The sequence below is a fragment of the Dendropsophus ebraccatus genome, chromosome 3 (assembly GCF_027789765.1).
Source record: "Dendropsophus ebraccatus isolate aDenEbr1 chromosome 3, aDenEbr1.pat, whole genome shotgun sequence".
NCBI lineage: Eukaryota > Metazoa > Chordata > Amphibia > Anura > Hylidae > Dendropsophus > Dendropsophus ebraccatus.
In genome coordinates, this window is record NC_091456.1 from 86,576,630 (window position 1) to 86,599,013 (window position 22,384).

General features: G+C 41.8%; 1 protein-coding gene across 3 annotated transcripts in view; it reads right to left on the bottom strand.

Annotated features, from left to right (window-relative positions):
- The window catches only part of SUSD1 (sushi domain containing 1), a 106,249-nt gene extending 86,195 nt beyond the window's left edge, over positions 1-20,054 (bottom strand). For all 3 annotated transcript variants that reach the window (XM_069962142.1, XM_069962141.1, XM_069962143.1), the window contains exons 1-3: positions 19,378-20,054; positions 8,504-8,626; positions 8,062-8,217 (exon numbers count right to left, since the gene is read on the bottom strand). In XM_069962142.1, coding sequence (XP_069818243.1) covers positions 8,062-8,217; positions 8,504-8,626; positions 19,378-19,453 — 355 coding nt within the window. In that variant the 5' untranslated portion in view covers positions 19,454-20,054. The remainder of the gene's footprint in view (positions 1-8,061; positions 8,218-8,503; positions 8,627-19,377) is intronic.
- Positions 20,055-22,384: the final 2,330 nt, after the last annotated feature.

Sequence of the window (22,384 nt, forward strand, 5' to 3'; positions counted from 1 at the left end):
GACTTTAGTTCATTGTACCTTTGACCCCACTATTTGGATCCTGCTTTTGTACACGTTGCTCTTTTGGTTTTGACCTTGAACTGCTTGACTACTCTTGTGTTTGTTCATGTTGTCTCTGTTTTGTGTTTCACATTATCACAGGTTAGGGACAGTCACCCAGTGATTTTTTACGGGATGGCTGTATCGCTGACTTTTTCCTTGGACTGTCGCCCAGTTGCCCACAGTCGACTAGAGCTGTCAGAGGCTAGTAGAAAGAGGCATTGGGCAGGGACAAGTTCAAGGCTCGCCCCTTCCCTTGCTTGGCTGACTAGTCTTGCACTAGTCTTGGACTTGTCTGACTAGTCCCTTTCTTGGCTGACTTACTTGTCTAGCCTTGCATAATACATAAATCTATGACAAAAGCATATTTGTATTGCATTTTTTTCCCTACAGAATACAAACTCTTCTATACAGAATAATTTGTTGAACACAATGAATAAGAATCTACTTAGTGTAAATAGCCAATTTAGCAAAAAGCATTTAGAAAAAATCTTCTAATGCTACTGTATGTAATGTTTTAGTGTTTATTTAAGAATCAGTATTTACATATATATATATATATATATATATATATATATATGTCATAAAGCAGAAAATGTAATAACAGGTAACCGCTGTGTACAAGGCAGGTGTGAGTCTATCGAAAAACGCTTTCTTTCTTCTGGTGAATGTGGCTGATGGGAAAATATCTCGAATAACCTGAACTCAAAGACAAGTATAAAGCTCTTCCTAATAAGCACTTGTGTTGATTGAATTCGTTCTTAAAATCACATTCAGTTTTTCAGAGTCTTCTTGGAATTAAACAAAACTTGCTCAAAGCTTTTTACTCAGAAAGTATTTACTGTTCTGTCCATACATTGGAAACACAAGGGAAAATTGGTCAACATCTGTTTAGAAAATATACCACTTTAATGGAAAATGCAGCCGTACGAATTTCAACAAAAGCATACTTATCTAGTAAATATGTAGTATGACATATGGGCTAAGGTTAAAGTATGATGCTTATATTTTATGCTTTGAGGCTATGTTCACACACCGCCAAAATGACAGCCATCATTTAACGGCAAATAAAGGGTGTTATTTTATAACAACAGCCGCTGTTTGAATAATACCAGCCATTATTTGCCATTAAATGATGGCTGTCCAGTTAGGCTATGTTCCCCCTATGTAAAAATGACCTGGGGGGCTGCCATTTAACAACTAATAATGGCCATTATTTTACACTGACTGTTATTTCTGTAATGTTCCCCCAACATCTTTTTAGGCAAAATAACGGCCAGGATTTTATAATGATGGACATAAGTAAAGATCATGATAATTTTTAATGGACTTCATTATCAAAGAACTGCCATTTTTTACCTTCACCTAAAAAAGATTTTGTGTGAATATAGCCTAATCATAGCTTTACACGTACCGTATCACAGCGGAATTGATGTTGCGGATCCGCAGATTTTATCTAAATAACTGAACACAGTATAAAATCTGCACCATCAAATCTGCTGCAGTTCTGCTGTAGATCTTGTACGTGTGAACTAGTGACTAAAGATGAGCATGACTCAAGCAGGAGTCTTGGAAAACATGGATACAATCTATGGCCTACCCTACCGATCTGAGACTGATGGAACTATCCTGTGGACGGCTCATCAGTCCATAGGCTTATAAATAGTAAATAAACACCCACAATATACTTTACCTACAGCATTCTGCACTGTGAAAAAACACCATGGACCCAGCAACTCTTTCAAAATGTGATAGCAAATCACATGGTCCTTCCTGTCCTGATGTTACACACTGCTATTGATTTTTTTTTTATCTGGCTGGTTATAGAGAAGAGGGGGGGCACACAGTGACATAGCTCTTTCATACACAAGCCAAACCCACAATAAATCACACCCCTAATTGTCAAAGCCGAAGTTTCCCTGGAAAAAAAATGTAATCTTGGTACCCACAGTATATAATATGTGGTATAATGATTAGTGTAGAGATGCCTGTGTTATATTGTTGGGCTATCTATGGGATGGGTAATAATTTGTTTGCTGCTTCTTATCTGGAGCTGCTGCACAGTACGTATTTGAAAAAACATCTAGTTAATAATAAAGCTACTTCAGTTTAAAAAGAAACACCCAATCACCGAATGTTATGGTTTGATCATAACTGCCATGATAATTGGAGCTTTAAATAAGTCTTATGGTGTCTTGTGGTTTCTGAGGGGCAATTTTCTGCCCATTTCTTCTTAGAGAGATGCCTGACGGACAGCACAGCTCTCTGATACATCATCCTAGAACATCTGCCATGGCCTGGGGTGCTGGTACTTATGTTGGATCTGCTGGTGGGTTCTGGTGTTTTGGAGGTTACTTTTTATGGTGGCCAGGAGTGGTATCACCCACCCTCAGACACACGGCAACCGAACCTTAGTTAGGACAGATTTAGGCTATGTTCACACTACGTCCGGCCGTAGTTCGTACGCAGCCGTACATGTGTGGCTGAAAGTACGTCCGTGGGAAAAATAGACATGCGGCCAGATTGCGAACATACGGGCGAACCGCAAACATACGCCCGTAGTACAGTTATGCTTCCCTAGCTTGTTTCAAAGCAATCTGAAACAGGTCATTTACTTGGAAATCTTCGCCCTGCCCAATAAAACACACAGAACCTTTTGGATCTAAAAATCAAGTTCAATTTGGCAGAAATAAGTACTCCATACGGGACTGTATGGAGATCCACGGCCGTGAGTTTCAACATTTCCGTCCTCAAACAATGGTTTTGTTCATTTTTCACGGCGCCGTATACAATCCGGCCGTAAGCTCATACGTAGTGTGCATTGTGCGGCCATATATCGTATACTTTCAAGCGAACGCATCAACCTCAAAACTACGCGCGTATATTCGCGGTTCGCACTACGGCCGAAAAGATACGTAGTGTGAACATAGCCTTAGGGTGCAAGTGCGATGGTAGAGATGACAGAGATGAGTCCCACTTTTAACAACCTGTAGACTTTACTTGAAAACGTGTAAACAGTACAAACAGTGCTCAGGTACAAAGCACAAAAATAATCAATAAAAGTATTCCAACAAGTAGATAAGTTGACGAAGAAACAACAAGATAGGAGATAGGTACCAGATAGGAGGGCCCTTTTCTAATGTTCTTTGCGTGCCACAAATAGCAGCAGAGGATTGGCAGGGATCTGTGTTATATAATAGCTGTCACGTTAGGTGACATTTTATTTTTTATTTCTTAAAAATGTGTAAATTATTTGAGCTTTCAGTTCACACATTTGGTAAAATTATTTTAATGATGTTAAGTTTATATAGAAGTCCACACATGCTCCATTCATTACTAGACTCCACCACATGATCACAGCACAATGTCTCCTGCGTCTTCTACTAATAAAATTATATTCATCAAACTGTTCAAAAACAAAACTCTCTTCGTTATACACAGCAACCAATCACAACTTTGCCCCAATTTATTTATTGTAGGTGAAATATGTAAACTCACTTTGTTGCCAACAACAAGCACTGCACTGCTTTTGTACTAAGCTCTTAAAAAGTGAAAGCCTCACTCTGATTCATTGTTATGGACAAGAAAGGCAGTTTTATGATTTTCCTGCATTATATTCTGTGGGCATGAGCAGTGGTGTATCATTTATACACTGATCATGTACATAATTGGGGTGGCCTGGGCTGGTAGGGGCACCGGGAGGGTCAGCATTAGGGGATTGAGACAGGCCTAAGCTGGGAAGGGCGCTGGGAGGGTCCACATTAGGGGGGTGGGGCAGGCCTGGATTGGGATGGGCATCAGGAGGGTCCATGTTGGGGGGCTGGGACAGGCACCTGGAAGGTCCACATTAGGGGGCTGGGAAGGGCATCGAGAGGGTCCGCCTTAGGGGGCTGGGGGAAGCCTTGGTTGGGAAGGGCGACGGGAGGGTCCGCATTAGGGGGCTGGGGGGCCAGGGCTGGGAAGGGTGCTGGGCAGGTCTGCATTAGGGGGTTGGGGCGGGTGCCAGCAGAGTCTGAGTAAGGGGGCTTGGGCAGGCCTGGGTTGGGAAGGGCATTGGGAGGGTCCACATTAGAGCGCTGGGGCAGGTCTAGGTTGGAAAGGGCGTCGGGAGGGTTCACATTAGGGGTTTGGGACAGGCCTGGGTTGGGAAGGGCAACGGGAGGGTCCTTGTTATGGGGCTGGGACAGACATGGGCTGGTAAGGGCACCTGGAAGGTCCATGTTAGAGGGCTGGAAAGGGCCTGGGCTGGTAAGGGCATTGAGAGGGGCGCTGGGAAGGTCTGTATTAGGGGCTGGGTGGGCCTGGGAAGGGTGCCGGGAGGGTCCATGTTAGGGGGCTGGGGCGGGCCTGGGTTTGAAGGGGGTGGGAGGATCCATGTTAGGGGGCTGGGCCTGGGCTTGGAAAGGCGCTAGGGGGTCCGCGTTAGGGGGCTGGGGCGGGCCTGGTCTAAAAAGGCTGCTGGGAGGATCCATTTTAGGGGCCTGGGAGGGGTACCGGGAGGGTGTGCATTAGTTGGAAAACATTCTGTACCAATGTGATTTTTACCCTGTGCACACCTCTATTTACAAAATGTGTTGAGATTCTGCACAAGGTATTTCCAAGATAAACCAGCCGAAAACCCTCGAGAGATTTGATCTGAGGAACGTCTTCCCTCAACTTCCCTGACTACATCACCCATCATACCAATGCTCAGCACATTATCATTGGTTGTAGCAGTAACCCACTCAGCCAGTAGTTGTGGACCCTTCCTGTCTGTCAAAAAGAAATCAGGAAATGCTGCTCAGCTCGGACCAGGCAACCTATGTCAGAAAACCTAGCCTTGGCAATGTCTGAACTAAAGCATCCCTGCAAACAGGGAGGAGACGGGACAGAGGTAACAGCTCATGCAAAAAGTAGTAGTAGTAGTAGTACGGTAGCAGTAGTAGTGCAGAACTGGGAGAAGGAGACTAAATAGAAAATAACAAGTATGGAAGGAATTGTTAGCCTCACCATAAGAAGCAACATATCAAAAGTTATGGTTGAGTGGAATACCCCTTTAAGGTAAATGTCATAGCGACTGAAGTGGTTCCTCTGACTCTGGGACACCTCTTTAGGGGCCACCGTAGTGATAAGGTGATGTTAGTCCCCTGGGCCACTTTATAACTAATGGTGTCCTGGCAAGTGGTAGGTGGAAGCCTATTATTTTAAGTTAAGCTTTACAGTGAATTCTCTGAAGCGGCTTGAAAAAACTGCATGTTGCCTGACCAGAGGCAAAGGGACCCTCAGAAACTGTTATGTCCTCATGCTTAAAGCGTAACTATTAAATATTTTGTCAATTTAGTTTTAGTTAGTTTAGGCTATGATAAGAATTTTTGCAGTTTTTTTTTTATATACGTAGCTGAATTTCCCCCAACCCTGTGTCTGCCTCTATATTACTTGTCAATTCTTGTTTGTCCAATCCCCCGGGAAATCTGTACAATGGCCAAGCATATAAAAGAAACCTGTATGTACACTGCATGTAAAAGGCTAAAGCACAATTCCTCTTCCCTGTCCCTGGTGACATCTATTCCATTACATTGCTGACATCTATGGTGCAGAGCAGAAGTGGTTGCCATTGCTTCATACATGACAGTGCCAGTCTTATGTACCTGTTCCACCTTCACCCTGGGGGGGAACACTATGTGGTGACAGATGGAGCCGTGATTCAGAAATGATCTGTTGTAGATTTGTTATGTATGTGATGATGCCACAGGAACTGTGTGTACTGTGTCCCACCCAGAGCTGTACTGTGCCAGCTGCAGGTTGCTGCATGCCCTGGGCAGTGATGTGAAAGGACTGATGGTGGAGATAGTCTATGGCTGCTTTGTACCCTGCAAATCACACAGTATAAACGGATGCTGAGCTTTACATTACACCCGGCTGGATGTGCATTGTATGTGGCCTCTACATATTGTGCCCAGCAATGGGCACAGAAATTGGCTGAGGAAGAGGGTGAGCCTAGTGGTATGGGGGCTGCTCCCAGATAGTTTAGTGTTCTTCTATAGGTTCTGTATGACCTCCAGTCTGTGTATGATCACTATTGTACAGGACAACTGTAATCAACAACTTGATGGCATTACTTTCAATGGGCTATCTGTTCACCTGATGGTAAACACACACACACACACACACTGTACTGCAGTCCAGGCAGCATACATGTAGTTTTAGACTTAGACATAAACCCCTTAAAGACAGAGCCAATTTCGATTTTTGCACTTTTTTTCCTCCTTGTGCTTAAAAGGCCATAGCACTTGCATTTTTTCACCTAGAGACCCACATGAGCCCTTATTTTTGTGCCACTAATTTTACTTTGCAATGCCAGGCTGAATTTTTCCATAAAAAACACTGCAAGACCAGAAAAAAATAAATGTGGGGTGAAATTGAAAAAAAAACCAACGCATTTTGTTTATTTGGGGGGTATTTGTTTTTACGCCGTTCGCCCTGGGGTAAAACTGACTTGTTATGCATGTTCCTCAAGTCGTTACGATTACAATGATATATAACATGTATAACTTTTTCTTTTATCTGATGGCTTGTAAAAAATTCAAACCATTGTTAACATAAATATGTTCCTTAAAATCGCTCCATTCCCATGCTTATAGCGCTTTTATCCTTTGGTCTATGGGGCTGTGTGAGGAGTCATTTTTTGCGCAATGATGTGTTCTTTCTATCGGTACCTTGATTGCGCATATGTGACTTTTTGATCGCTTTTTATTACAATTTTTCTGGATTTGATGCAACCAAAAATGCACAATTTTCCACTTTGGGATTTTACCGTGTGAGATCAGGAATTAAATAAATTAATAATTTGGGCGATTATGCACGTGGCGATACCAAACATGTTTATTTATATATTTATTTATTTTTATTTATAACATGGAAAAGGGGGGTGATTCACACTTTTATTAGGGGAGGGTTTTTTTTATCAATAATAACACTTTATTTATTTCATATACTAGAAGCCCCCCTGGGGGACTTCTAGTATGAGCACACTGATCTCTCATTGAGATCTATGCTGTATAGTAATACAGCATAAATCAATGAGATAGGCACCCGATTGCTTTCGGCTGCTGCAGCCGAAAACAACCGAGTGGCGAGCTGGGATCAGCGCTATTACGGCGCAGACTCTGGCTGGCAGAGGATGTGTGGATTGCTCCTCCGGGACAATGTCCCGGGGGGTGGGGCGATCCACCCCACTAGACACCATGTATGAGGGACAGCAAGCAATCAGAGGCAGCTGTCAACTTTGACAGCTGCATCTGATTGCTTGATTAGCGGGCACAGCAGTCGAACCCTTCCCGCTAATAGCCGCGGTCCTGTGCTACATGCCGCACCCGGGACCGCAGGGGTTCAGAGCAGGGTTGCCGCACGGCCCCCCTCTGAAGTCCACGAGGTGACCACAGGGCGTAAATATACGCCCTGTGTCGTTAAGGGGTTAAGCACTTTTTTTGTGAACGACAAGTAATAATTTTTTCTCTCAAATGATAGCTGCTTACACAAAAAGATACATCGATAAGAAAAGTCCTCAATATGATCATATTTATGTTTGTAAATAAGATCGTAATTGTGTTTGTAATATATACTGTGAATGACAAGTGTTTGCACTAAAAGACTTGTGAACGATCAACAAGGATTTTGAAGTCAGCTCAAAAGATGCGATCAACAACATAGAAATGCATTTTTGTTTGTTATTTGGTCGTTGCCACGTTAACACATGAAGAGTATCTTTTAATTTCAAACAATTTAATGAATTATTGTATGATAATCGGCCCATGTAAAAGCCCTTTAGCCTTAATGTGTTGTTACAATTAAAGGGGAAGTTACTTCTTCACACGGTTACATGGATGCTAGATGCCTACCCAAATTGTATCAATGCAGTCATAGTCATTATTGAATAATTCTACTTACCTAATAACATCACAACCATACAAACATTTTGGATTTCTGGAATGGGGAAAACGTATAAAATGTAAACAATCCACTCTGTCATGTTGTGCTACTTACCTACACAAAAAGTGCCATCATTGGGTATAAAGTTTTCATGATTATTGGATGGTCGGTAACCTTTTAGACAGATGCAGTAGTAGCTTCCATGTGTGTTATGGCATGCTGTATGCTCTCCGCAAATTTTATGTGCTCCTATCTGGCATTCATTTTTATCTGTTGAAATGTTAAAGATAATATAATGTGTATTAGAGTAATCATCCAAATATTTTGGATAATGCCTTACTGTCAATTATAAGGATATTAGCAGTCACCAACATAATGTCACTGCTTTAAGAGAAATAAGGCCTATTGAAACAATTATGTTGCCACCAGGGGGAGCTCAGTGCATACGGATAACTAATTGTGTTCAATATGAGTTGTATAAAAATGCACTATGTATATATGTACTGTGCTATGTGCTCCATTCTTAGAAAAAATAAATAAGATCACATTTACTTACCAATGCAATCTGTCCTCCCATTTCCTATCAATCCATAGTTACACATACAGGAATATTTGTTATCTTTTTCTATACACGTGGCATTCGGATGGCATGTTTTACATACTTCACTTGATATTATATCTTAAAAAAGATAAAGAGAACAGTGTAACAGGATTTGTTTATTCACAATGCAAAGTAGATAATCTATAAATAGTATTGAAATTATCACACATACTTGACAATCGGTTAATGTTAACATTGCGTTTTTGTATCTGTCACACAGTTTCTTTTACACTACAGTTTCTTTTACACTAAGGGTCACTCAGCCAATCACTGGCCGCAGCTTGACTTGTCCAGTGAAAGGCTGAGCGACTGTGGCCTGTCAGTGCAGAGACCAGAACAGAAGGCAGAGCTGCAAACAGCATTGAAGGCCTCTGAGGGACGTGGTAAGGTAAGTTAATACTTTACTATTTTACATAAAGGCAAGGGCTGCATGGACATCGCTAATGATGTCCCTGCAGCCCTTGCTAAACGATTATCAGGCCGTGTAATAGGCCCAGCAAATGAGCGCCGATGTAGCAGGTTGGCGCTCGTTTACAGTATTGATCAGGCCGCCATCATCAGCTCATGTAATAGGACCCTTAGGCCTCTTTGACACTTGGAATGTACATTTTTTACGTTGTCAGGGAGATGATCCACAAATACTGAAAGCATATGGATGAAATCTGTCTGCCGTCCTAGTTTTTTTAGAGATCGATTGACTATGGACCAGTCAGTTCCACAAATAGGGAACTGACTGGTCCAAATAAGTGTAGAGCTAGGTTCACAGTATACAAAAATGGCGTCCATCTTTCATAACAACGGGAATCATTGTACAAATGACGGTCATTATTATGAAAGACAGCCGCCATTTTTACATACCGTATTGTGAACCTAATCTATGAATAGAAATATACAGTAAAGGAGGATTAAGCCTGTATATATTTCTGTTAAATACCTTGGGAACTTAAACTAGTTAGGGTCCAAGGTACAATTCAGTGTATGGCTAGGTTCACACTATGTAAAAATAATGTCCTTCTTTTATAATAACAGCTGTCCTTTTGCAATTAACATCTGTTATTTCACAATAAATGACTTTGGCTATGTTCACACAATGTAATTTTTAGTGAAGAACGGATGCTGATTGCAATGGAGTCAGCCTCCGTTTTTTACTGCAGGGGCGGCATTGCATTGAAGTCAATACAATGCCGCTGTGTTCACACATCATTCTGTTAACAACTGTTATTTAGAATGTGGGTTAAAATATTGTACCTGTCTATTATTTCAGGACACTGTTTAATGAATAGCATCTGGAAATAATAGCTGTTCTAACAATGTGTGGCGGCTGCAGAGGTATCGGCTGCAGGAATGTCCTGAATGCGGCAACAGACACTGAATGCTATACAACTGATGCTGTTAAACAAAGTGTGAACATAGCCTTGCAATTGCGACTGTTATTATGAAAGACGGACGTCGTTTTTACATAGTAATAACCTAGCCTATGGCTATGCTGAAAAAACCTGACAGAAACACTATGTGGAGAGTCTCCCCACTCGTTATACTGATCAGTCGGCATCTGAACACTCAGACACCCGATTAATCAAAGTGTAGGACATGTCAAAAGATTTCTTTTATGACAGGTACACTTTAGGCCAGGGGTACTCAACAACTTTTAGTGAAGGTCCACTTACCGGGGTCTATTGTCAGGTGAAGGTCTGAGCTGAACATCAGTAGGAAACGTGTTTTGTTACTTTGTCACTAACGTTCAACTATTTATATACAGAATTGCTGCTTATTAGCGGGAAAACTGGCATTTTTTTCTCTCTCACCAGGCCTTTGATATTAGGTACAAAGGGGGTGACTGCCCTGGTAGTATATAGCCCCCCTGTTGCTCCCCCAGTAGTGTATAGCCCCCCCTGTGCGCTCTCCCTCAGTAGTATATAGCCCCCTGTTGCTCCCCCAGTAGTATATAGCCCCCCTGTGCGCTCTCCCCCTGTAGTATATAGCCCCCTGTGAGCTCCCCCCAGTAGTATATAGCCTCCCCGAGCGCTCTCCCCCTGTAGAATATAGCCCCCTGTGAGCTCCCCCCAGTAGTATATAGCCCCCCTGTGCGCTCTCCCCCTGTAGTATATAGCCCCCTGTGCGCTGTCCCTCAGTAGTATATAGCCCCCTGTGAGCTCCCCCCAGTAGTATATAGCCCCCCTGTGCTCTCCCCCTGTAGTATATAGCCCCCTGTGAGCTCCCCCCAGTAGTATATAGCCCCCGTGAGCTCCCCCCAAGAAGTATATAGCCCCCCTGTGAGCTCCCCCCTGTAGTATATAGCCCCCTGTGAGCTCCCCCCAGTAGTATATAGCGCCCCTGTGCTCTCCCCCCAGTAGTATATAGCCCCCTGTGAGGTCCCCCCCAGTAGTATATAGCCCCCCTTGTGCTTTCCCCCTGTAGTATATAGCCCCTGTGAGGTCCCCCCTGTAGTATATAACCCCCTGTGCGCTCCCCCCAGTAGTATATAGCCCCCTCAGTAGTATATAGCCCCCTGTGAGGTCCCCCTGTAGTATATAGCCCCCTGTGCGCTCCCCCCAGTAGTATATAGCCCCCTCAGTAGTATATAGCCCCCTGTGAGGTCCCCCCTGTAGTATATAGCCCCCTGTGCGCTCCACCCAGTAGTATATAGCCCCCTCAGTAGTATATAGCCCCCTGTGAGGTCCCCCCTGTAGTATATAGCCCCCTGTGCGCTCCCCCCAGTAGTATATAGCCCCCTCAGTAGTATATAGCCCCCTGTATGGTCCCCCCTGTAGTATATAGCCCCCTGTGCGCTCCCCCCAGTAGTATATAGCCCCCTCAGTAGTATATAGCTCCCTGTGAGGTCCCCCCTGTAGTATATAGTCCACCTGTGCGCTCTCCCCTTGTAGATGCCCCCCAGACAGAAAAAAAAAATAACAAAAACAACTCACCTAGCACCTCGTTCCCCGCTGCGGCTGTCTTCTTCTTTTCCCGTCGGTCCGGCCCCCGGCTGATACGCGCTCTGTAGGGATGTCCTGGGGATTCCCCAGCAGAGCGCGCATCAGTGACCTCAGCGTACGCCGCCGGCCTGCACTTCCGGGAAGGACAGGCCGGCAGCGTACACTGAGGTCTGTGGTGCGCGCTCTGCTGGGGAATCCCCGGGACATCCCCAGAGACCGCGTATCAGCCGGGGGCCGGACCGACACTGCCCCCAGCCCCACAGGCGTACTGACATCTAAGGACAGTACGCCTATGGGGCGGGAGGCAGTGCGGTGGGGAGCGGGACGGACCGGATCCGGGGCGGTTAGGAGGTCTGACCAGGGGTCCGGACAGCTGGCCTCCGCGGTCCGGGTTCGGACCGCGGTCCGCCAGTTGAGGACCCCTGCTTTAGGCTATGTTCACAAATAGTATTTTGGTCAGTATTTCTGTCAGTATTTGTAGCCGGAATCAGCAGTGGAAGCAACAGAGAAAAACTATAATGGAAAGATTTACACAGGTTCTGTGTTTTTAACCCACTCCTGATTTTTGTTGAAAGAATACTGATCGAAATACTATGTGTGAACATAGCCTTAATGATAATTTTTGCACAACAACCGTAAAACTTTGCCCAGCTCAAAAAAGTACCAGCTCCTTATAAAGATAGCGCAGATAATATATTACCCACTAAGACTTTCACTCCCTGGCTTGCTGCAAGAGGCTGTCTGCATGCACTGCATTTGAAATGTCTTCAGACCCCCCAAAACAAAAAAATATATAGTTTTCCCCCTATCAATCTGCATTCAATACACTAAAATGACAATGTAAAAACAGAATTAAAAAATTTTCATATCTCAAGTTTTACAGTAGTTCCCAAAGACACAGTCTCTGGTTCAAAGTAGTAGTAGGTACTGCTTTTGAGGAGGGACCCCCCTTAGTACCTTACTGGCAGGGAATATTTAACTATGGAAATGTTAGTAATACAGTTAACTCCTGTGAACTGTGAAAGGATGTGTGTGCCTCCTCTAGACTCTGGCTGGTTAAATATGATGTGTAACCCTTAAAGTAGAGCCACCTATGATATGACCCTATTATATGTTTGATTGACCACCACTGTTTTAGACCATTGGACATTAATATCATTGTAATATCAAAAATATAAACTACTATTGCTATAGTAATAGCTACCAGTCATGTATTGATGATAAAACATATACATAGCCTTTTATTCTTAAATGCTTTAATCCAGATGTTTGTTCCTTGAAACTTTAATTTTCCGACCTTCAACACCTGGCCGTGTAAAAATGATGCCTCAATCACTATATGACCACACTGTTACTTCCTGCCCTGACCTCATCACAAGAATCCTTCACATAACTGTGTCAACATGATGCTCATTGTTATAACCTAATCTCTTGTAAGATTTGGACTTCCTTCCACCTTCTAACAAGCTTCCGTCTTGCCTTCAGCTTAACAGGAATGAAGGACTTTTCCTAAACGATGAGCTCATATGTCTAGTTGGTTCCTTGCATTGATTATTTTTTGTTTTAAAAACCTTAAGACAAAAAGAGAATGCATTCATACAAAATGCATAGCGCAATGAAAGGGGTTACCCTACGATTTAATACTATCTATTAATCTATGAGACTGCGCAAAAGATAATTTATCAATTAGATTTTTTTTTTAAATGTGTCTCTGGATTTCTTTTATTCCAAATCAAAATGTCCTTCTAATGTCTCTAATACAGGTTGACACACATGCATAGTAGTTCAGTGCCACCACCTTGATACTCCTGTATAAGGACAATGGAGTGATTTGTGCTATTGTGTGTGACAGTCAATAAAAACTCATTTTCTTGCCAACACTGGATACATCAAGTGGACATTTTGTGAAAGACACCAGGGGCACCATTACAAGTATGTAACATCAATATCTAGGCACATTGTAACAATAAATATTTCAATTGAGAATGTAGCATGCTGTGGATGATCTAACAAAATATTTAAATGGGCATTATCATTATAACTTTCAAAATCTAAATCAGTAGGTGAAGTAATATTAAGTATGTTTGCAATTTCATTTAATTTTTTTTTTGTTATCATGCTTTAAAACAAAGCTATACTTACTTGTATCCAGGTCCAGTCTCGTGAAAGCAGTTTTTAGTCTTGTGCTGGTTGAAAAAAAGAGATTAAACGCAGGATGTCCTGGCCAGTACAGAGTGTCACGGCTCAATGCTTCTATCAATCTAATCACTGCCTTATCTGTGAGAGTGCAAATGACTGGGACTTTTTTCAACCAGCACAAGACCAAAAAGCTGCTTTCAGGAAACTGGACCAGTATACAAGGAAGTATAGCTTTGTTAGCATGATAACTAAAAAATAAATTGATGTGAATGGCAAATATGCTTTATTTCACATTCCCTGTTGATTTTGAAAGTTATAACAACAGGTACACTTTAAAGCCCTTTAATAAACCATGTTTTTTAAAGTCCACACACACACACACTTCTTAGCTGTTTATTATCAAAGCAAAGTTGTCTGCATGACAGGGAGGAAGAAAGGAGAGGCGTCACAGACCTGGGGCAAAGACACTCTAGGCCACACCAGTTTGACTTGCCTGCTGCAGATTAAAAAAATCTTCTTCTTTTTTTTTTGTTCTAGGCAAAACACCAGGTGCATTTTAACCCTTTCTGAACCGCCGGAATCCGCCGGAATCCCGGTTGCCCTGTCCGCTAATTAGCCTTTTAAATGCAGCTGTCGAAGTTGACAGCTGCATTAAAAAAGGTTATTTTCCACATCCCTGGTGTCTATTGGGGGGATGCCCCCCCATGACGCGATCCAGTAAAAAAAATTTTATATTTGTACCCGTAAATCATATTTAATATCCTACCAAATATATATTTTTTTTTATGACTAATCCAGAATAAAAGTTAAGTTGTATCTACACTACACCACAGTAGTCATTTCTCTTTCTTTCCCTTCTGTCTGAAAAGGACACTGTGGGGACATTTCCCTGATCATACATATCTTTGTCTCTGATTACAAAAAGATGGTTTCCTGCCCATGGTGAGACTAACAATTCCTTCCATACTTAACTATTCAGTCTCCTTCCCCCAGTTCTCAGCTGCTGCTTTCTGCTGAAGACACAAAAATCTATGTGTGAGCCTTTCTCTCCACCCTCCACCCTCCCCTTCTGAGACAGCTGATGTAAACAAGTCCCAGACAGGCTGTATCTGCAACTTAATAGCTTCTTTGTAATGCTGGGAGGGTTATTGTGTGGTCAAGTTGCTAATGAACTGACTGTGATTAACCTTCCCAGCATTACAAAGAGACTACAATGTGGCAGAAAAAGCCTGCCAGGGACTTGTTTAGCTATCATCTGTCTCAGAAGAGAGGAGGAGGGGGAGACAGATATAAAGGCTCACACACAGATTTTTGTGTCTTCAGCAGAAAGCATCAGCTCAGAACTGTGGGAAGGAGACTGGATAGATAATAACAAGTATGAAATGAATTGTTAGTGTCACCATAGTAAGCAACATATCAAAAGTTTTGTTTGAATGGAAAACCCCCTTTAATTCTTAATACAGTGAAACCCTGGATTATAAACATAATTTCTTCCTGGAACATGCTTGTAATCCGAATCACTTGTATATCCAAGCCCAATAATTAGGTGGGTAAGGTGTTCTGTATCAAAAAAGAAGACTGTATCAGCAAAGAATGGGTTATTCAGTTAACTGTCCCTCCACACACAACTCCCCAGGTTGCTACAAACCTGCTGGTGCTGGTACCTGCTGGTACTAGGGCTTGCTGCCTGGAGCAGCTTTACGTGAAGTGACTAATTCAGGGTTCAGAGGGGATCAGCGGTGATGTGGATGGGCACCAAACGAAGATGGAAGGCATCCAATCTTTACCAGAGTTGATTAGGTAGCAGTAAGTTAAAATGTGAGGATTATCCAGGATGGGGACACAGGAGGACTTGTATTTCCCAAATGGTTTTACCAAATTATTGGGAGGTTGTTCATTCTATTAATATGATGTCCCATTGCCAGCAAAGGTAAAGTTATCAGGAATTAAGCTGGCACTGATTGTGTGATACCCCCTATTTACACCAATAATAATTTACAGCCCAAACGGTTACATGTCCCAAACAAGGAATGTCTGATAAGCAGAGCTTTATATTAGAGCTTCACAGCTGCAACATCCTGATAAATGATGAAAACATTCTTCAGCATTCATTGAAAAGGTTATAGAAGCATCTTCAAACCATGGGCTCCACTCCCGGCATTATACTGATAATTCAGAAATGGTTGAATTACTCACCGGTCATTAAAACATTTTGGTCACAAGGCTATAGAATCTTCCTTGGATATAGATGTCGTTTATATATGTTTAAAGTGGGGAAAGGGAGCTAGCTCTAAATAGGCCCCTAAGTTTTAGGGATGGTGAAAGGGGTGTTTGAATACCATCTTGGCAGCATAAAATGTCCTCAGGTATGCTTCTCTGGGTTAACACCAAGCACAGTGTACAAACTCCAAAACTTTAGGTCATGTTAATGGCCAGCCCCTGTTTAAAGGGGAATTATCCTCCTCGTACTGTGTACCTGATGTTTGCAGCGCCTGTCTTCTTTTTGAGGTGGGTCCCGCCATCTTTGAGCAATTTGATCAAGATCAGATATGTTATTCAGCTTCTTAGACGCACTGGGGGTGTTCCTGGCCCCTAGAGCACCCCCTTTGCCTGCTTGCAACCTCTTTTGTTGCCTAATACATATTCATCAAGGACACTCGAGGAAGTCCTGTCAGGTGAAAGCGGCTGAGCAGGGAGGGCAGAGGTCATGCAGGCATGCTGGGGAAGGTGGCATTGGCTGCTATGCATAGTTGGCATCGCCAAAAGTGGCGTCGGGTGGGCCAAGGAGGGTGCTCTGTGGGGACAGAAATGTCCAAGTGCTCATATGAAGATGACTCCTATGAAGCTGAATCAATCAAATTGCTCAAAAATTGCAGGACTCAAAGCAAAAAGAAGATTGGCGCCACAAACATCAGGTACGCAGCAGCAGGGGGATATCAGCAACTTCGTTTGCATAAACCTACTGATAGTTCTCCTTAGATAGACTGGATGTTACTGAGATTTGACACATGCCATTTAAAACTCAGTCAGATGTTACTTAATATTGGACCACTAGGTGCCAGGTATTTACTGTTATTAAAAGTGTGTCAGTTTGTCATTTGTTTCTAAGAAATTTATAGCACACCTGTCAGCTGACCTTTAGGTGCCATAACAAACAGGATAGGTGATTCAGGGGGGGGGGGGTCTGCATCCACCCATCATATTTGATCAGCCATTCTCTCTGCAAATCTTCACCTTTTAAATAGCTTTTGGTCATACAAGGTACGTCTGCTAGTTTGCCAAGCAATGAATAAACAGGGAATTCTGTGCAGGAGATAACAGCAGTCACTAGTACAATGACATACTGTCAAGTGTTAAAGGCAGGAAATATTACAGAGCTTTCTTGTGACATTAAAGCACCATTGTTTATAGCAGAAGGAACTTGAAAGGGAGAAAAACAGGATGGTAAGGCATGACATGTGGGTATCATAGTTCAAAGCTTCCGCATTATGGTATTCATCTCAGAAAGACACCATCGAAAAATGAGGATATCAAAATGTGATGACTTACTTTTGTGAGATACCACAGAGCTGGAAATATGGACATTGTTACTTAACCATATGTCAAATATCCACAAGCAAAAGGTCTTCTGGACAAAACATCTACCTGAAAAGACTTTTCCAAACAATAAGGGACATACAGGGCAGTTCAACCTAAACCTTTCTTACTCTTTCTCTAAAATTACTTGTTTTTATACATTTTTATTTATTTCCTATGTGAGATGTGGATTCAGGGGGAACATGTTGTTAAAAGGAACCAATCACCACCAAACTTGCTATTAGCCTATCATTGTTAATAAAAGTTCTAACACAGAGCCCAAGCAAAGGTGTGTTTCCTGAGTCCCAGCCCACAAACCCCCGAAAAATGACTTTTATTGATTTCCGCACTGTCCAGTAATTCAACTAGTCATCTGAGTGTTCCTGGAGTCTAAACTAGTCACGGTCATGGGGCTGCATGTAGCGGTTATCGGGGGATAGGCGAAACGGCTCCTTTTTGCTCTCATTCCTGCCATGGGACCCCGGAAGTAAAGAAGAAGATGAAGATGCGGACGGGGTTGACGGGATTTTTTCTTGCTGACGCCAGAGTTGTCCTTTAAGGCTGTGCTGTTGCCAAAGGAGATGAACCTGGCATTTGGAAGATGTGACCTGAGGGAAGCAGCAGCAGATGAGGGAAGTCTGAGCATCCATTTTGATAAAACAGCTGGCTTAGCAGACTGAGAGACCCGATTCCATCCATATGAAGTATCCTTCTTCCAGGATCCCAAAACTGCATGTAGAGAGCAGCTATACTGGTCTGTGACTGGGGCCCATCGAGAGATTTGCTGAGACAGCATAGCGATTTTGATGGTGTTATACTATGTCAGAGTCTCTGACTGTTATCAATCTTTCCACTCTCTGTACAGTGTTCCTGATTAGTGTTGGGGGAAATTAAAGGGATATTCCCATCTGGGACATTTACGACATGATCACAGGATAAGCAATAAATGTCTATTAGATTCTAGTCCCAATTCTTGGTCGTACATCTATTTTGAGATCGAGGGTCCCAGGCCCCTACTGTTCTGCTTGCAGCAGCTGGGGGTGGTTGAAAGGCTGAAAACAGCTTGCATACCATACATTGACTGTATTAGGAGTTGTGTAAAAAGTATTGAATAACAAACTGTGCTTTTTCTATAACTCTAAATTTTATTTCCTGATTTTTGAAAATTCTGTTTATTGTACATAATTATAGGGGCAGCCATCTTGCGCAACACATACAATGATAAGCTTTCCAGCAACTACATGAATGATGAGTACCTGTATTCTAAAGATTGAATTCTTTAGAAGATTGTTCAAAGCATGTGATGTGACCTGTGCAGAGAGGGCCACTGCATACAATGTAAGGCACTGTAGCAGCACCTCAATTTGATTATTTTTAGGTAAGTTTTTACGTCCACAAGTGCAACATATAGGCTGTGCTATCCAGCCTTAACCAAGCATGGGAGGAGGTTAGCTTTGACCATGACCTACTGTCAATGATGGATCCTGTAGCTACACATAGGTGTTACTTTTCATAAAATCTGGGCTGTGATGATAATGAGATGACTACTAAAAATTGTACAGAACAGAAAATGTCAAGTTATTCTGAGAATTAATTGAGTGAAAACTTTAAGATTACAGAATTTTTTCAGTGATACAGAACAATGAAAAAAAAATCCACCTAATTACTTTAACCTAGTAAAAACAATAGGTCATTTCAGATGAAATATTACCTAAAGGACTAATGCACATTCAATTCCCTTATGTAAATAAAATATGGGACTTTTGTTTTTTTAACAAAAGGCGCTTGTATACACAGCAATCTGTTAATATACATTAATCATTAGAATTGGCCCATTCAAAAGTGTGAGTGATCCCACATAGCACCAGGGGCAATTCTGATTATCATTAGATATTCAGACAGACTAGCAAGCAATTCCCTTATGTAAATGAATTGAGACTTTTTTTTGTATTAAGTATTTAAGAATAAAAAGAGACTAAAATAAAGAACCACCCTTAACTGAAAAAGTGTGATTCTTTTCAGACAATATTTCTCAGCCCTAATTATAACATATAGTTCTAACTCCAATAATATCAAAAAAGCACAGAATACAATGTATCTTTTTATAATAATCAATGTTATGCCAAGAAACATGAATAAATCCACAAGCAGCAAATGTTATACAGAACTGAAACTTACCAGTAAAAGCATGGGCACAGAGCAGGAGCAGTACACATGTCTCCAGGGCCAAGTGCACAGTGCTCAGTGTTGTCATATCACAAAGTCTTTCAGCACTCCCCCCACTGTTAACTTCTTGGCAACTACAGTTCTTTTCCCCTGCACATCTAAAATAATTTGAGAGCAGAAACCCCTTTTTTGTATCAGATGCAAGGCGTCACTTTCCTGTGGGCAGCACATTCATGTAGCTTCTGGGCAGGATGGAGCAAACAGCCTGTGACTCATTCTTCAGATGTCACATTGAAGCCACTTGCAAAATAGTTTAAATATAAAAAAAGAAAAAAAAAAAGAAATAAGTTCCCGAGTCTGAAATCTACCTCTTGTCCTTATGTTATATGCTTGTCAAGTGGAAGAGGCGGGTTAACTTCATGCAGAATGAGATAGCATTTTTTTGTATGCTCAAGTCACTGTACTTCAACTTTACTTCTTAAGCAACATGTTATTTGGACATGGTGAAACCCCAGGTGACACGAAGAAGCACACATTTCTGTTTCATAATAGTTGTAGCACATTTGTGCAGGAAGAAAATGTAACAGCTGGTCACCAAAACACATATCAGTAGATTAAAATAATATTAAGCATGAGAATTCCTATCCTTTTTATAATATTATTAGTCCCAATATTACTAGTAGTATTTATTTTTATTATTAGTATGTAATATTCCTGTAATATTCAAGTAGACAAATAAACTGGGGATGTTAAGAAAACTATTGTGTGATGTTACTATAAAATAAATACATCGATAATAGAAACATAGAAGATTGACTGCAGAAAAAGGCCACTTGGTGCATCTAGTCTGCCCTTTTATTGTGTTTTTTTTACTTTCTTCTCAAAGCACTATAACACAGATTTCTGCTTAGATGTGTCCTATTTTATTGTTGATAACCATTTCATGGTACTCTTCTTTGGGAAGCCCCATTCACTGAATATTATTATAAAAAATAAGGGCTTTCTTGGACCGTCTCTAGATAGAATGTGGTCACCGTTGGACATATCTTTTTCCTCCAGATATGAATATATCTTGCAGAGTCCTGTCTGCCCCCTTGTGTGTCCTTGTTCTTCGGAGTACAGGGGGCCTATGAGCTGCTTGTGCAGTGTGTGCAGGTGGAGTGGTCTGATAAGGCTCATGTTTAAAATGTCCAATCAGTAAGGAAGCTTCAGTTTCTTTTAAGAAGAAAGATGAAGCAGGATTAGCTTCAAGTGAAATGTGCAATGTTAATGATTATGTAAGTGCTGTGTATAGAATGAGTTGGAAGACGGTAAGCCAATTGTGAGAAAGTGGAAATAGAGAAACTTTGAGCATGGCTATGTTTCCACAATGTAAAAATAAAGGCAAATAGCGGCCGTTATTGCAAAACAACAGCCATTATTAATGTTTATGTTCAACAACAACGGCCATTGTTTGCAATTATTTTTACATCATGTAAACACAGACTATATGATAATAATAGCATTTCTTTTCACTAAATATGTAACTGCTGAGTAATGCAAAAAGGGAAATCTGCTACTAGATTGTCTTTCAATCAAAAAAATTTTTATTCTCTACATTTTAGTTCACAAACCATAAAATATGTTATAGGCTATGTTCAGACAATGTAAATTAATGGGAAAACTATGGCCAAAGTGTTTAGCATGCATTAATTGACATTGGTTTCAATAAAACAATGGCCGTTGTTGTGCACACTATGTAGCACACAACAGACATTGTTCTACGGCGCTGTACAAATAAATGCCCTGTCAATTATTTGGCAAAATTAATTAACAGTTTACACATTGTGTGGCTGTCATTCCGGCCGTAGTGTGCATGAAAGTCAATGGTTAGTTGTCCTTCAGACACACCCATACAGCCGGCAGTTTACAATGGGCCCTAAATAATGTTCGTCCAGCCAATATTGAGTATCATATGGAAGAAAATGTTAAACAGCGGCCATTGTTTGACATTGCAAACAACGGCCGTGTCAAACAATGGCTGCTGTTTTACAGCATCTGAACATAGCCATATTCTGTACAGAACCAAACGCATGAACCAAACCTCAATAATGAATCATACCAATAATCTACAATGTATTTAGAAAGACTTTAGACTTTTTATAAATTTATAAAAAAGGAAAAATGGCAATTTTGCATAGTCACAAATATTCAGACTAGAGCAAAGTGGCCTCCATTATAATCATGATGCAAATTGTGTCAGGGCTTTTTTATTGCACAAGCAGTTTTATTTATCTCTTTGCATTATGTTATCTTTGCATCAGAATTATTTGAGCCATTCAGTCCTTAATAGGGACACTTACCCCCTATCCACAGAATAGGGGGTAATTGTATAATTTGCAATATTCTGGCTGGACAACTCAAGGACATTCACAGAGTTGGTTCATGGAGCATGTTCCCGCAGTGTCCCACCTCAGCCCATGATTGGCTGAGTGGCAATAGAGAAGAAAGATAGATGAATGGAATGATAAGTATACTTTTCCCACTAATCACCTATCATCCCCCCCCCTTTCCGTGCACCTGTGTTGATCGCCCCTTCTGGATCAGCGGCAAGAACTGGACTCTGTGCTTACTCTGCACCGGTACCTGCATTTACACTGGTTCTACCTTTTCAATAGAGATGAGTGAAGCAAATCCGGCGAATCAGCAGTGAATCCGGCGAATCAGCAAATCGGCAGCGTTGTATATTTGCTTCGTTCTGCAAAGCGAATTCCTGCCAATTTGTTAAATTAAAGAAATTTGCAAAAAAAAACATAATGCTGTCTGGAGTGTCACTGGGTGGGAGTGTCACTGGGTGGGAGAAAGGGATTAATCATAATCCCTAGCGCCCATCCAATCAGCTGCAGGCCCCTCTGTGATGTCAGCACCTCCCCTCTCCATCTATATAAGGCGATTTATTTACGGAGGTGACCAGTCAGCTGTGTGTGGAGGAGAGTGCAGGATCGCAGCTGGCATTAAAGCAGAGCAAGTCTGTGTTATA